The 15,555-nt window shown below is 35.9% G+C and overlaps 1 protein-coding gene across 2 annotated transcripts in view; it reads right to left on the bottom strand.

Moving 5' to 3' along the window:
• The window catches only part of CAPZA2 (capping actin protein of muscle Z-line subunit alpha 2), a 67,135-nt gene that overhangs the window by 9,644 nt on the left and 41,936 nt on the right, over positions 1 to 15,555 (bottom strand). For both annotated transcript variants that reach the window (XM_004484894.3, XM_058297253.2), the window contains 4 exons: positions 14,570 to 14,621; positions 8,798 to 8,861; positions 5,256 to 5,462; positions 3,578 to 3,657 (listed from right to left, as the gene is read on the bottom strand). In XM_004484894.3, the coding sequence (XP_004484951.2) occupies positions 3,578 to 3,657; positions 5,256 to 5,462; positions 8,798 to 8,861; positions 14,570 to 14,621 (403 nt within the window). The remainder of the gene's footprint in view (positions 1 to 3,577; positions 3,658 to 5,255; positions 5,463 to 8,797; positions 8,862 to 14,569; positions 14,622 to 15,555) is intronic.

Here is a 15,555-nt window from a genome sequence, read left to right as displayed (position 1 = left end):
GTAAATGTTTTAAAAAGTAAAATAGGGAAGTGGATGTGGCTCAAGATTGGGCTCCCTTATACCATATGGGAGGTCCTGGGTTCAATTTCTGGGGCCTCCTGGTGAAGGTGAGTGGGCCTGTGCTGCAGAGAGCTGGCACAGCAAGATGATGCAACAGAGGGAGAGACAGTGAGAGGCACAGCAGACCAGGGAGATGGGGTAGCTCAAGCAATTGAGTGCATCTCTCCCACACCAGAGGTCCTGGGATCAGTTTCCAGTGCCTCCTAAAGAGAAAGACAAGACGAAAAAGAGAAGCAGACACAGAAAGAACATACAGCGAGTGGACACAGAGAGCAGTCAGTGAGCATAAACAAGGGGGGTAGGGGATAAAAAAAAATCTTATAACATTCCTTGATTTTGAGTGGCTCATCCAAGGTTATCCAAAGAAGTGAGGTTGGAAAAAGAACCTACGTCTATTTATTTCATAATTCCAAAAGAATTTACTTTTAAGTATTAATACCAAACAACTACTGAGTTCTAAGCAGATACTTTACTGATGTATTATGATGATATGTATATTATCACTACTGATTATACAAAAGGAAAAAAAAAAAAGGAATTCCAAACCAAATAATGGTACTATTACGTCAAAGACCCTTCCAAAGGCTTGACTACAGTAATAGTAAATGATGTTCAGTAGAGAGAAACTTTCATTGATGGAACAGAGTCAAGATCTCCTAGTCTTATAAAAAATTAATTACACTGTGCTCTGTCTTTTTTTAACCTTGTAATTACAAATACGTATTCGTTAAAACGAACATGATCCTGCTAGACACTGGGGCAACAATAAAGAAAAAGACAACAAGGTCCCTAGTGAAATCTAAGGAAGAAACATCGAAGTCTTGTGGCTTCCATTCTACCTATATTTTAGGCAAACTGAAGTATGTTTTTGTACATTGAAATATTTAGATTTTACTGAAATTATTATGACACATAATATTCAGCTCTTGGGAAAATTACATAAAATTTATTTTTTCTAGAAAGTGGAAATCATTTTTATTTTTTTATAAGTACTGAGGACTGAACCCAGGACCATTCGTACATGGGAAGCAGGCACTCAATCACTGAGGTACATGTGGTCCCCAATAAGAGTTTTTTTTAAGGAGTTACCTGGGATAGAAGTTGAAACCTTGTACATGGGAAGCAGGCACTCAACCACCTGAGTTATACCTGCTTCCCAGAAATAATTTAAAAAAAAAATTCAAGACACATTTATTTTCCATCAAAAAATAACTTCAGGAAAGCAGACTTGGCTCAACAGATAGAGTGTCCGCTACCACATGGGAGGTTTGCAGTTCAAACCCAGGATCTCCTTGACCTGTGTGGAGCTGGCCCATGCATAGTGCCAATGCACGCAAGGAGTGCCTTGTCACGCAGGGGTGTCCCCCACATGGGGAGCCCCAAGCACAGTGAGTGCGCCCTCTAAGGAGAGCTGTCCAGTGCGAAAGAAAGTCCAGCCTGCCCAGGAGTGGTGTCGCACACACGGAGAGCTGATGTAACAAGATGACGCAACAGAAAGATACAGATTCCCAGGCCGCTGACAAGAATGGAAGTGGACACAGAAGAATACACAGCGAATGGACAGAGCGCAGACAACTTGGGGTGGGGAAAAGGGGAGAGAAATAAATACATCTTTAAAAAACAAAACAAAAAACTTCACAAATGTGTTTGGTTCATAAAGGGGAAAAAAGTGGCTCCAAGTTACAATAAAAGGCATACTCAGGAAAAGAGTAAACCTCTCCAAAGCACTTGTTTTAAGGGGGAAAAGTGATATGAACCAGAAATGATTGCATATAATTTTTAAAATATTTACTGAAAACTGTACATGAACTCATATATTTGGACAATGCAATACAAAATGGATTTATTTTTGTGAGTTCAAAAGCTTGTTACTGTGTTTCCATTATAAACTTATGACTTAAAAAAACCGACAGAAATAACCCCTATCAGTAGTATCCTGACCTTACGGTTTTATCACTGTACAAGTTCTTACAGAAAAAAAAAAAAAGACATATAATCAGAAAAAGATTCCACTTCATATAGTCTAATGACCTGTGTGCTATTTAAGATGACAAGTATTTTAAGTAGTAAACAGTTTACCTAAATGCATATTAATGTATATAGATTGCTTGCAGTTTACACCTAACTTTAGACTTAAGGAAGAAAGCCTGTAACAACAGATTAATTTTAATAAAGGAAACACCAAAGAGTAACTCTAAAGAAAGAATCTCATATAAACTTACAAGAGAAATTTAAAGCAAAATAGGCAACATGAGACTAAGGTCATAAGTAATGAAAAAGTACGTCTCACCTGGAAATCATTAACTTTTTAAAAAACTTTATTACAATGTTCATAGTGGTGAGTTAGAAATATTTATTCAGATATATAAAATAAATAGTGAGAATAGAAAACATAAGAATACATATTTTATATATGTTAAAGCTCAAAGGAATATTTTTGAAAATTAATTAGTAAATTTATTATAATATCTTCAGTGTATTTTAAAGTAAAACTGAGTAACAACAGTTTTCTTCTAATAGTTCAATATCAACAACACTGATTTTATTATAGATCTCTGGCATGAAAAAGCATAAATAATGATTTTGTGAATTTTATGGCTTAAGGTTCTGGTAGATTAATGCTACAAGTTTTCAGACCTAAAATATAGAAATTACATTTGTATTAAATCAATAAAAGTAATTTGGACATCAATAGTTTTTTGAAACTGCAGATTATCATTAAAGTGTATGTTTACATATGAAATGGAGTTTCCATAGTTCACAAAAGAATCAGTTCACCTTCTAATTACCTGTTCCCCTCACTATGTATGTTTTATTCTGGAACAACTCCTTAGAAAGATTGCATGGGTCTGCCAGACTGCTCCCAGGCAGACAAGTTCCCTTAGGATGCTGCTCTCCTAATACTCTTTTAACTAAATGTCAATGGATTTAATGCTATCTTAAATAGTTAGGCTGAGAAGTGGATGTGGCTCAACAGACAGAGCGTTCGCCTACCATATAGGAGGTCCAAGGAGTTCGATACCTAGGGCCTCCTGATTCATGTGGTGAGCTGGCCCACGCACAGTGCTGCTGCGTGCAAGGAGTGCCAGCCCACGCAGGGATGCCCCCACGCAAGGGTGACCCCTGTGCAAGGAGAACCACCCCGCACGAAACTGCAGTCCACCCAGGAGTGGTGCCACACACACAGAGCTGATGACGCAACAAAAAGAGACACAAATCCCCAGTGCCTCCTGATGAGAATACAAGTGGACACAGAAGAACACACAGCAATTGGACAGAGAGCAGACAATGGGGTGGGGGCTGGTGGGGGAGAAATAAATAAATAAATCTTTAAAAAAATTAAAAAAGGCTGATTATGGAGCACGTACCATTCTTACATCAAATGGCTGAAGTTTTATATCATGTTTAGATTGCTCTTAGTCAATCATACAGAAACAAGGCATTGCCATCATCATGAAAGCAAGAACTACCAATAACATAAAGTCAAAATTCCCCAATACAAAATATTACAACTTACCAGAAGTTTTTTGCTTGGAACTGATGGCTTTCTATGCATGCAATAATGGTTTGCTGTCCATCTATTTTTTTACCATATACCTTATGAGCAAAGAAGAGAGGAACAAGAGTTAATTTCAGACCACAGACTAAGCCATTAAACATTTATGAAATAATGAAAATTGTATATCACTTTGTCAGGAACACAAAAAGAATGCAAAGTAGGTCATCATCCTAATAGAGGAGCTTAAAAAAAAAAGTACACCTAATTTTGGATTCTTAGTGGATCACAGCAGAGCTCACAATAATAAACAATTTATTGAGCAAAACTAATTATACTCTAAAATATTCATAAATATACCAGACTCACCATGCTTTTCATTCCAAAATATAGGTATCATTAGAAATGTTGAGAATTTAACTTGAATATGTAGATACCAATGTTTCCACACAAATAACTACCGGGCCCAGATTGTGATTATCATTTTTATTCACTTTGCAATCTAAGGGATTCCCATTCTCTAGTCATTTAAAAATGCATCCAGATTTTACATTTTAAAATGTACTGGGATATGAATGAGAGATGAGAGACACTTTACTAATAACTGAGAAAAGTCTTTAAGAAAATGTTTATGGTCTATGGTAATGTTATTTCACACTTCCCTACTTCTTTAAAAGTAGTGAATAATTTTTCTTTCAATCCCCTTAAGAACAAGGTCTCAGTAACTCAACCTAACTAACCACCTTACTCTCATTGTTGTTCTTCCAAAATAACTCTAATCAACAAAGTTATAATTCAAACAATTTCTAAGATATTTTAGGTTAATTGCTGTATTTCTCAAGTAATCACTGAGAGCTAGATACTTAAAGAGACCATATGAATTTTTGTCCTAACCAGGGAACTTCTGAGAATGAAATGCAGTGTTATTGGTAATAATACTTCTGTTGGGACAGCAAATATAAATCAAGATGCATGGTGACCTTAGTTTGGAAAGTTAAGCAGAGGTCAGATCCATAGGGCCTTCTAAAACCACTGTCAGAAGCCTCTACTCTAACCTAAGGGATTAAGAAATCTCTGGAACAATTTCAAGTAGGGGATTTTCATGATCTGATTTGCATTTCGAAAGACCACCTTAGCTATGGAAAAGATGCCATAGAAGCACAAATAAACGCGGGACTAAAAAGTCTGGCAGGGTACAAACAACCTTAGGAAAATAAAAGTGAAAAACCACTCTTACTGTATTTCATCCTGAAAATATAAAAAATAGGCTAAACCAATTAAAGAACTTCATTAAAAAGATAAGAAATTTAACTACAAAGCACATGTGGACATCATTTTTTGTTTCTAAGGTTCCTGTAATAATTTTATTGGTTCTAAGGTTCCTGTAACTAAATATAAAGAAATTTGAGCTAAACTTACTGGGATGAGTCATGAACATGAAATTCAAGAATCTCATTGCATCATTCTCTTATAATCAATGTATTAGAATTCTTACTTGGATTTAATATACACACTTTTCAATTTTGGATTATTATATCTAATTATTATTTAGGGTTTCTTGAAAAAATTATAAACATCAGAAATATTTATTTCAAGGGAAAAAACTGACAAGTTTTAAGTTCCTGTAAATTTCAGATAATAAAAACATTGACTCATTTATATAAAACAGAAAAGAAAAAGCTGCTTATCAATGACTTACAGTGCAGACTCCATTCGGATAATGCTCTTTAACATAAGCTCGCAGAGCAGTTTCTATAGAAGTTCTCCATGATTCAATTGCATTTTCTGCTTCATAGGGTCTTGGATCAGTTGCTTCCTTTCTTAAGTGATCAAATTTGAAACAGATTCTGTTTTTTGGATCCAAAAACTTTCCATTTCCCAAGTCACCATGTTCTGTTATCAATACCTTCAATGATGGAATGAGTTTTTTGGGGGGGAAAAAATTAAAACAGCAGTATCTGACAATCTAATCACTGAAAGTTGTTTTCAGCTGACTTCCAATTTTTTTTTAAACCTAGTTTATTCACTTATGTATAATTTAAGACACATCATTTGATTCTACACATTTCTATTTTTTTTGTATCATCCCCTTTTCCCTTTAACTATACCTCAATCAGGATTTCCCTATTTCCCTGATGTAACTCATGCTACCAACATAGTTGTATATCCTAATTTTTTTATACGCATATAATTCTACACAGATAAACAAATGTCTACATATATATGTCTACACATGTACAGGGAAATTTTTACCATTATTTTAGAAAAATGAAATGAAAATGTACATACATGCCCATACCCATTTTTCTGAATCTGACTTTTTTTTAACCATAAAAACCTTCTGGAAAGTCCTCAAAGTCAACTGGTATAACTCTCATCATTCATTTTAATGTTGCATAATATTCCATGATGTGTAAATATACCATAAATATATTTATTTAGCCATTCCCCTACTGATGAGCCTTCTCTTTATTTCCAGGTTTGCTTTCTTTTTTGGGGATGGAGGTGGCAGGCAAATTAAAAATGCTAAAATAAGTATTATTGTACTCATACAATACACACTGTTTAAAACACACTGATGTTTTTATTTCTTTGAATAAATTTCCAGTAGTGGAGATAGCGATAGCAGGTAAAGGACTTATATATTTTTAAATTTTAATATATAATTAGATTGCTTTCCACAAAAGTGGCTTTGACGATCCATATTTCTGTTAATATATTAGAGTATGTGTTCCTCCACATCACCACCATCAATAGGAATTGTATCTTTTTTTTCTTTTTAACTTGATAGGAATAAAATTGTATTGCATTACTTACATTTGACAATTGATAGATTTTTTTTTTTTTAAAGATTTATTTATTTATTTAATTCCCCCCCCTCCCCTGGTTGTCTGTTCTTGGTGTCTATTTGCTGCGTCTTGTTTCTTTGTCCGCTTCTGTTGTCGTCAGCAGCACGGGAAGTGTGGGCGGCGCCATTCCTCGGCAGGCTGCACTTCCTTTTCACGCTGGGCGGCTCTCCTCACGGGCGCACTCCTTGCGCGTGGAGCTCCCCCACGCGGGGGACACCCTTGCGTGGCACGGCACTCCTTGCGCGCATCAGCGCTGCGCATGGCCAGCTCCACATGGGTCAAGGAGGCCCGGGGTTTGAACCGCGGACCTCCAATATGGTAGACGGACGCCCTAACCACTGGGCCAAAGTCCGTTTCCCAACAATTGATAGATTTAAACCTGTTTTCATGTTTGTGGGTGATTTGCTCTTCTGTGAGCAAATATCCTTTAATATATTTTTTACCTGGATTGTTTTTTCCTTATCAATTTATAAGAGTTTTTTGTTTAAGGTATATTTTCCACCTACAGTTTTAAAAACTTATTATGTAGTAAAAAAAAAAAATGCCCAGCTTTTCTTTTATAGTGACTGGGTTTCTAGTCTTGTTTAAGATAGTCTTCCTTGCCCCTCAATTATACATGTAGACTCTTAACTGTCTTCATATGAAAACCAGTTGTGCCAATATCTTTTAGTACATAAAATGTCTATCTAATTTATAACTCTGTCATGTACAGAATTTTTAATATATTCTGGGATTAAATTCTGATTCTCTATGGTGTTCTACTGCTCTGTCTCCTCTATAACACACCATGCTGACTTGATTGCTTTGGTTGTAAAGTATCTTCTGCTACCCAGCAGAATCATAATCTTATGCCTTTCTTGTTAATAAGCTTATTCCTAGGTTGAGGTATAGTTTTTACCATTATTTTAAGTGGAATTCCCCCTTTCTCCCATTTCCAGTTTTAGGTACTATTTGCTGCAGTGGAGGAAAGGCAATAAATGAGCTCTATATACTTACCTTAAATTCAGCCTCTTACCAAATTCTTCTAATAAGTCTAGTAGTTTTTTTGGGAGTGGGTAATTTTATTAGTCTACTGGCATTTCTAAATATATAAATCATGTCACCAAAGAATTTTCTCTTCTTTTTCAATGCTTTACAAGTTGTTATGCTCTTACTACACCTCTATTTATAATAATAATGTTGATAAGTAGCCATAACTAGTAATTCCTATTTTAACTAAAATTGCTTTAGTGTCTGTAGTTTATAATATTTACTATTGATTTTTGTTCAAGTCTATTTTATTTAAGAGGTTTTCTTCTATCTCTACTGTACCTAGGGTTTTTGTTTTTAAAAAGGAATTACTGCTGGATTTTTCAAATCCTTTTTCACTGTCTACTGATACATGATACCTCTTTGTTTTGTTGGCTAATAGATAAGACCAACAGATTATCTAACATGGCACTACTTTTGCACTGACTTTGGGAGCTAACCAACATTCAAAAATTCTGTAAGCAAGCAAATCTTTTAGGGATTTATCTTAAAAAAACAATTGTTAGTGGTGCCAAAGGCACATGCATGTTCAGTAGTACATCATTGTTTAAAAAAAAAAAAATAACAAAAAAGCAAGCAATAAACCAAAATCTACCAAGAGAGAAATAAAACAAATTTAGGAGATTAACAAAATGGAATGCTATACAATTATATGTGTGTGTGTAAATTACATTTATCCTTCAAATATAAGTTATCCTCTATCTAGTCTCATGTTATTCCTTGTAACTATAAGACTGTGTATTACATAACATATAATGCAAGCTTTCACAAAATTGGCCACTAAGGACTTTCTATTATACTCTACCTACCAGTTCCTTCTTCAAATTGTTCTTTTTATATAAATTGTGCTTCATGCAAGCATATGAATTCATACAATCACTGTTAGTAAACCAAAAAAATAACAATGCTAATAATCTTTTGTGTCTTCTCTTAGCTTAGCAATTCTAACTTGCATTTTGGAAAGAAAAGATTTAATAATTACTAAATGCTAAGTTACTCACATGAAGAATTGTAGAATTCCAGAGCAACCAAATTATGATATAAATCTTACTAATATATATTCTAGATTTTGGATTATTATAGGATTGTTTTTTTTTCCTATAAAAAACAAGAAAGTAGATTTAACGCAATTATTTTCTAAAATCTTGAACGAATTATACATCTGACTATTTCTAAAAGGACTGTCTGCTAACAGCATTATTGGGCTCAAAAAAGTAGCTAAATTTTTAATTATTTTGCCCGTAAGTGGCTATGATTAAAACAAACATATTTTCAAACATACCACTTTACAATTCTTGTAAGATAAACAAACCAACAAAATGAAACAAAGAATATCTAGATTCTGTGTTTACGGAAAACATACCTGATCTTCATAACCTTCAATTTTTACAGGAGTAAACTGGTCCAAGTTATACTGTGCAAATGCACTAGGAAAACAAACAAAAAACAAAACTCCATTATTGATCTTATATGAGCCATAAATGTAAAACAGATAGGACTGTCTTTAAAACCAATTAGTGATATACTGTTTTCAATGTTTAATAAAGTAAAATTAAATCTGTAAATATAATTGGCCTTTTCATTTAACATCCTGGAAATACAGGTTAGCTACCTGTAAGATATATATATATGTTTATTCAACTATATATTTAGTATACAATATACCAGGAAACAGACTAGGTACTGTGAGAGATAGAGAATAATTAGATACGTTCTTGGATCAAAGGCTTATAGTTTGAATAGGAAAAATAATGGATATATGTAACCATAACACAAAATAGAAAGCACCCACAAAAGAAATAACAATAACGTACCCTGGAGAATATAAAAAAAGAAAAATTGCATTCTGAGGCAAGATAAGAAGAGAAGAGGATTAAGGGTAATTTTATTTTATTTATTTTATTTATTTAATTCCCCTCCCCTCCCCCGGTTGTCTGTTTTCTGTGTGTTTTTGCTGCGTCGTTTCTTTGTCCGCTTCTGTTGTCATCAGCGGCACGGGAAGTGTGGGCAGCGCCATTCCTCGGTAGGCTGCTCCCTCCTTCGCGCCAGGCGGCTCTCCTTACAGGTGCACTCCTTGCACGTGGAGCTCCCCTACGCGGGGGACACCCCTGTGTAGCACGGCACTCCTTGCGCGCATTAGCACTGCGCATGGGCCACCTCCACACAGGTCAAGGAGGCCGGGGGCTTGAACCGCGGACCTCTCATGTGGTAGACGGACGCCCTAACCACTGGGCCAAAGTCCGTTTCCCTAAGGGTAATTTTATATACGGGGTTATAATAAGAAATGACCTTGAAAAACGGGATAGGTTCTGATCTTGCAGAAATAGGAGAAGTGCAAAGAACAGTGTATTTGAATGAGGGAGACCAGTATGAGCAGGAAGAGAAATGCTGGCAAATATTGCAGTTGGCTAGAGCAGTTTTTGAGAAAGAGAATTTTGGGAAATTAAGATGGAAAGATAAGTTAGGTACAAAATCATAGAAGTCCAATGTCTGGCATGTAACAGATATTCAGTTATGTTTACTGAATTGAGCTGAAAGGCCTTGGATGATGGAATGATTATTTTATTTAGGAGGCATAGCAGAGTCAGTAGGAGACCAATAAACATAGAAATAGTGAAAAATAATTATATTGCTAGCTGTCAAATTCATGACATTCCATATTCAAATTAAAAGGTAAGTGTAATATAGAAGTGCATAGATGGAGAAAGAAGTAGTTAACATTCTTTTTTTTATTTTTAAAAAGATTTATTTTATTTATTTCTCTCCCCTTCCCCCCCACCCCAGTTGTCTGTTCTCTGTATCCATTTGCTGTGCATTCTTCTTTACTTCTGTTGTTGTCAGTGGCATGGGAATCTGTTTCTTTTTGTTGCATCATCTTGCTTCATCAGCTCTCCGTGTGTGGCACCATTCCTGGGCAGGCTGCACTTTCTTTTGCGCTGGGTGGCTCTCTTTACGGGGTGTACTCCTTGCGCGTGGGGCTACCCTATGGGGGGGGAGGGGTACCCCCACGTGGCATGGGCACTCCTTGTGTACATCAGCACTGTGCATGGGCCAGCTCCACACGGGTCAAGGAGGCCATCAAGGAGGCCCTCAAGGAGGCCTGGTGTTTGAACGGCGGACCTCCCATGTGGTAGATGGTGCGCCTCTTATTTGTTGCGTCATCTTGCCACATCAGCTCTCAGCGTGTGCGACGCCACTCCTGGGCGGGCTGCGCTTTTTTCATGAGGAGCAGCTCTTCTTGTGGGGTGCATACCTATGCAGCGGTGCCCCTGCAGGGCACAGTACTCCTTGCACGTGGCAGCACTGCACGTGGGCCACCTTACCACATGGGTCAGGAGGTCCTGGGGATTGAACTGACCCTCCATATGGTAGATAGACGCTCTATCAGTTCAGCCACATCCGCTTCCTTATATACTCTTGATTTTCATTAGAACAGTCATTTTCCTAGGAATAGTTTCAACACAGCTAGGCAATAATTAACCTTTAAAAGAGAACTTTATCTCAAGATTATGCCTATAAACTAAATTACTTAGAAATTAGGATTCTTTTTCCTCTAAAAGCCATATTTAAGTGAAAATGTAAATAGTAATTTAGTCCCAGGGTGGACACCAGACCTTTTACTGCCCATGTCTTTTAAACCCGATCTACCTATAACTTGGGCAGGGGAATAGGAAACCTGAACATAAAGTAGGTAAAATTCTATCTTAAATACTCAAAACAAGTTAAATACGTGATGACTAACAATTTAGCAGAAAAAGGACTTAACTAATCTAGAAGTCAGAATACCTACATTTGGTTCCAACCCTGTCATCAGCTAGTATGGGCCCCATTTACCTCATCTATTAAAAAAAAAAAGGGGTTTGGACTAGATAACTTCCAAAGTTCCTTCCATTTCAGAAAGCTCACTCCATTGACCCAACCCTACCATCCATATAAGTATTTACTGGGCTCTTATATCATGTGCTAAGCATTCAACAAGACACAGGGAAAAGAAGATTTTCCTATCCTTGCGGAGCTTTGTAGCCCAAACACCCATTTCCAAGCCACTTGTTCCTGTATTTAGATTTCTTCAACCTTTACTATTAGTTATTCACTAAGTTTTATCTTACATTTTTTACCATGCTTTAGCTAGGTCATTTCCCTTTTCACTATTAAAATCTTGTTCATCATTTAAGACTCAACTCAAAAACTACCTCTAAACAGAAATGGAGTATTTCTTCTTTTGGGTTCCAAAGTCCTCTGACATACCTCTATTATTATACTATTTTATTTCTTTGGGTCCTATAGGACAAATGTCTATGAGGCTTATCATCACAGTAAAGCTGACATTCAAATGTCCTTTGAATAAAAGGGTATTTCTAATATTCCAAAGTGTTCTAGAGTTGACAGCACCAACACTTCAGTATGTTTAATTTTACTCTGAAACATAGAGTTTCTGCCCATAAGAACCACTCTTAAGAATACAATTATTGTTTATTTATGTTCATGTATGACTGATATACTTCAATTAAAAAAAGAAAAAGAATAACTATTTTTCTCCCATACAAAAAGACAGAAAGAGAGGGGAAGGAAAAAGAGAGACTAAACAGAGCAAAGGTGGAAGAAAGGAGGTATAGAAGTACAGATGTGTGAAAAAGATGTACTTTTGCATACATAAAAAATTCAGTGTCAAAAAATACAAAACTGAAGAAGAAATGGGAGTATGGTTATAGACATTCTGGTAAAACTGTCACTAGGACAATATTCTAAAATTTTTTGCTTATTTTATACAATTTTGATTAAACTCAATTGGCAAATCCAATTTTGGAGATAATTTCAAAGTAACTCTGAACAAGGTCTAGTGAACAATGTGGGCAACAATTTTTTGCTCAAAAATGATTTCACTGTGAAAGAAAGTAATATGATTTTCAAGTCAATCACTGAGTGAAATTGTTTTTGCACTGCACAGAAGTCCCTCATATGTCTACAAATTAAACTTAACTGAATACTGTTTTGAAAAATTCTGTATGAAGAATACTACTGAAGTTAACAAAAATAATAACATTTTTTCTACTTGTTCAACTAGACCCAAACATTTTCTGAAAGTATAACCACACGCAGGGAAATCTGAAGTTTCCATTGAAGATTTTCATATTTTTCCCCTCAGAGGTCATACTATAAAGCACCTTGTGTTGTTATTATTTTTTTTAAAAAAAGATTTATTTATTTATTTCTCTCCCCTTCCCCCCTACCCTGGTTGTCTGTTCTCTGTGTCCATTTGCTGTGTCTTATTTGTCCGCTTCTGTTGTTGTCAGCAGCATGGGAATCTGTGTTTCTTTTTGTTGCATCATCTTGTTGTGTCAGCTCTCCGTGTGTGCGGCACTGTTCCTGGGTAGGCTGCACTTTCTTTTGCACTGGGTGGCTCTCCTTACAGGGTGCACTCCTTGTGCGTGGGGTTCCCCTTTGTGGCAGACACCCCTGAGTGGCACGGCATTCCTTGCGCGCATCAGAAATGTGCATGGGCCAGCTCCACATGGGTCAAGGAGGTCCGGGGTTTGAACCGCGGACCTCCCATGTGGTAGATGGACGCTCTAACTACTGGGCCAAGTCTGCTGCCCCGCATTCATTATTGATATCCTCTAAGACTCAGTTTTTAAAAAATGATTAGAATTATCATTTATTTCCTATTTTAATCTACCTATTTCTCAAAATATTGACCACAACTGTGTCAAAAATTTGGTTTATAATAAGAGTGACTTGTAGCTCACATTCAAATTTCTTTTAGAACAAGTCCAATTTATTTAAATTAAATGAAACAATTGCAATCAGATAAGTATTTCTATGGACATGCAAAATTTCAATACTTTAATATATCTTGAGTTATATGTGTAACTATTTTATACCACTTACATAGTTTTGAATATTTCTCTGATTATTACATTTTATTCTTCTGGAGAAAACTCTTGTCTTTCAGTAATCAAGGTTGTCTTGCAATAAATCAAGTTTATTATTTTCTTAACTTAAAAAAGTCCACTAATTTTTGCACCTACATGGAACCTATACATCTCTTTATTTTATCCAACAGTCTTCAGAAGATAGTTTTACTCTGAAAGTACTATTAAAAGCTGACAAACACTGTACCTTTACTTTGCTTTCAAAAGGTAAAACTGTTGTCAACACACTATACACTATTTGTTATAAAGAAAATTAATCTTACTTGAGTGGACAAATAATCTCAAAAAGGCTTACTCCTAAGAGTAAGTAGCCATTCATTCAGAAGTTAACTATAGTTAACAGGACTTTTTACTTTTTATAAGGTCCTTTAAATAAAAACTAACAGTAATTTAAATCAGAAATACCTAAAAGTCTGCTGAACCTTTGCCTGCATATAGCCAAATTTATTTTATAGTCTTCAAATGTTATAAAAATAGAATTAGAGAAAATTCCATTTGTCAAGATTTCACATATTGGGTAGTACACTAGGAGGAAAAAATAGTAACTGGATGGATACTAAATACTTTTTGTAAGGCACTGTTCAATTTCATCATTTACAAAAAAATAATGGGCTGCGTTAGCCTAAATCTCATTCTGGAGGTGGGAGTGAAATCTTAAGATAATTGGGGAAAATCATGGCTGTGGTCATTGGTCAAAAGACAGTGTATTAGGATTTTGAATTGCTTATTGATTTTGGATCATTCACAAATTCAGAAGACATTTATTAAAGAAATATATGTTAGGTATTCAAGGATGACTAAAATAAACTTCCAGCTCTCAAAGACGTCACAGCCTATTAGGGTCAAACAGATAACAAAAAGTAACATCTTACATGGAAGTTAAAGCAATCACAATTAGAAAAATCAGCTGCTGCAATAGTTTCGTTTAATTTTGCAAATATCAAAAGTGCACTATTAACTGAATATATAAGCCATTTCAAAGCCCACACAAAATGAATAGAAAATTTCATGTTATAGTTGTAATCTCTCGGTTTCTCTGTGATCAAAAATATACTAGGTTCTTCTGGTCTGCATAATTACATGTATTTGAACTTGATGTACAAATATCTATCAGGGATTAGTCCTTTAAAAACTCCTTTAAAACATTTTTTTTTCTCTGACAATATAACTTCAGTTATGCTAAGACAATATATGTTACTTACTGGGCTGCTCCCTCCCTGAGAAGATTATCATTATTAAGCAGTAACCGAACATCTGCAAAAAAAAAAGGGAAAAAGTTATGTTTTATTATTTTTCACTATTTAAAGAAGGTAATGAATGCAGATTATTTTGGTAATGTATTACCAACCCTCCCTCCTGCATCATACAAGCAAGCCCAAAGTATCACGCTGATGACCAAAATAACCACAAACAACATACAAATGAACACACACCACAATATTAAAAAAAAAAAAAAAAGATTTTGGTTAGGAAATAAGAGAAGGGATGAAACACATATTATTTCATATCATTAACAGGAGATGCAGGGAGAATATAACTTATCTCCAAAGAACAAAGTAGAGATAAGGTACACCAGAGAGATGGTGGAATAGATGTGCAGAAAGACTTAGCACTATGCCTCTTAGTTTGGCAACACTACCATCAGTTTAAAATAAATTTGCTCTACATAAAAAAGGGATTAAACAAGAAACAGCTATAAACAGGGTCCAGATGTAAGCATTTCTGTCCTTTGGCAGCTCAGGTCCAAGCAAAAGATAAGTGTATTTAATTTGATTATGAATGACTGTCTTGAATTGGTGATCTCACTTTGGGTGTTCTTTTCTTTTTTAATTTAAAGATTTATTTTTATTTATTTCTCTCCCCTTACTCCCTCCCTCCCCCAGCTGTCTTGTTCTCTGTGTCCATTTGCAGTGTGTTCTTCTTTGTCCGTTTTTGTTGTCAGCAGCATGGGAATCTGTTTCATTTTGTTGCGGCATCTTGCTGCATCAGCTCTCGTGTGTGTGTGGCACCATCCCTGGGCAGGCTGCACTTTCTTTCGCGCTGGGCGGCTCTCCTTACGGGGCGCACTCCTTGCGCGTGGGGCTCCCCTACGCAGCAGACAACCCTGCGTGGCTCGGCATCAGCACTGCACGTGGGCCAGCTCCACATGGGTCAAGGAGGCCCGGGGTTTGAACCACGGACCTCCCAT

Source organism: Dasypus novemcinctus, chromosome 5 (assembly GCF_030445035.2).
Source record: "Dasypus novemcinctus isolate mDasNov1 chromosome 5, mDasNov1.1.hap2, whole genome shotgun sequence".
Lineage (NCBI taxonomy): Eukaryota > Metazoa > Chordata > Mammalia > Cingulata > Dasypodidae > Dasypus > Dasypus novemcinctus.
This window is presented reverse-complemented; position numbering and strand designations above follow the sequence as displayed.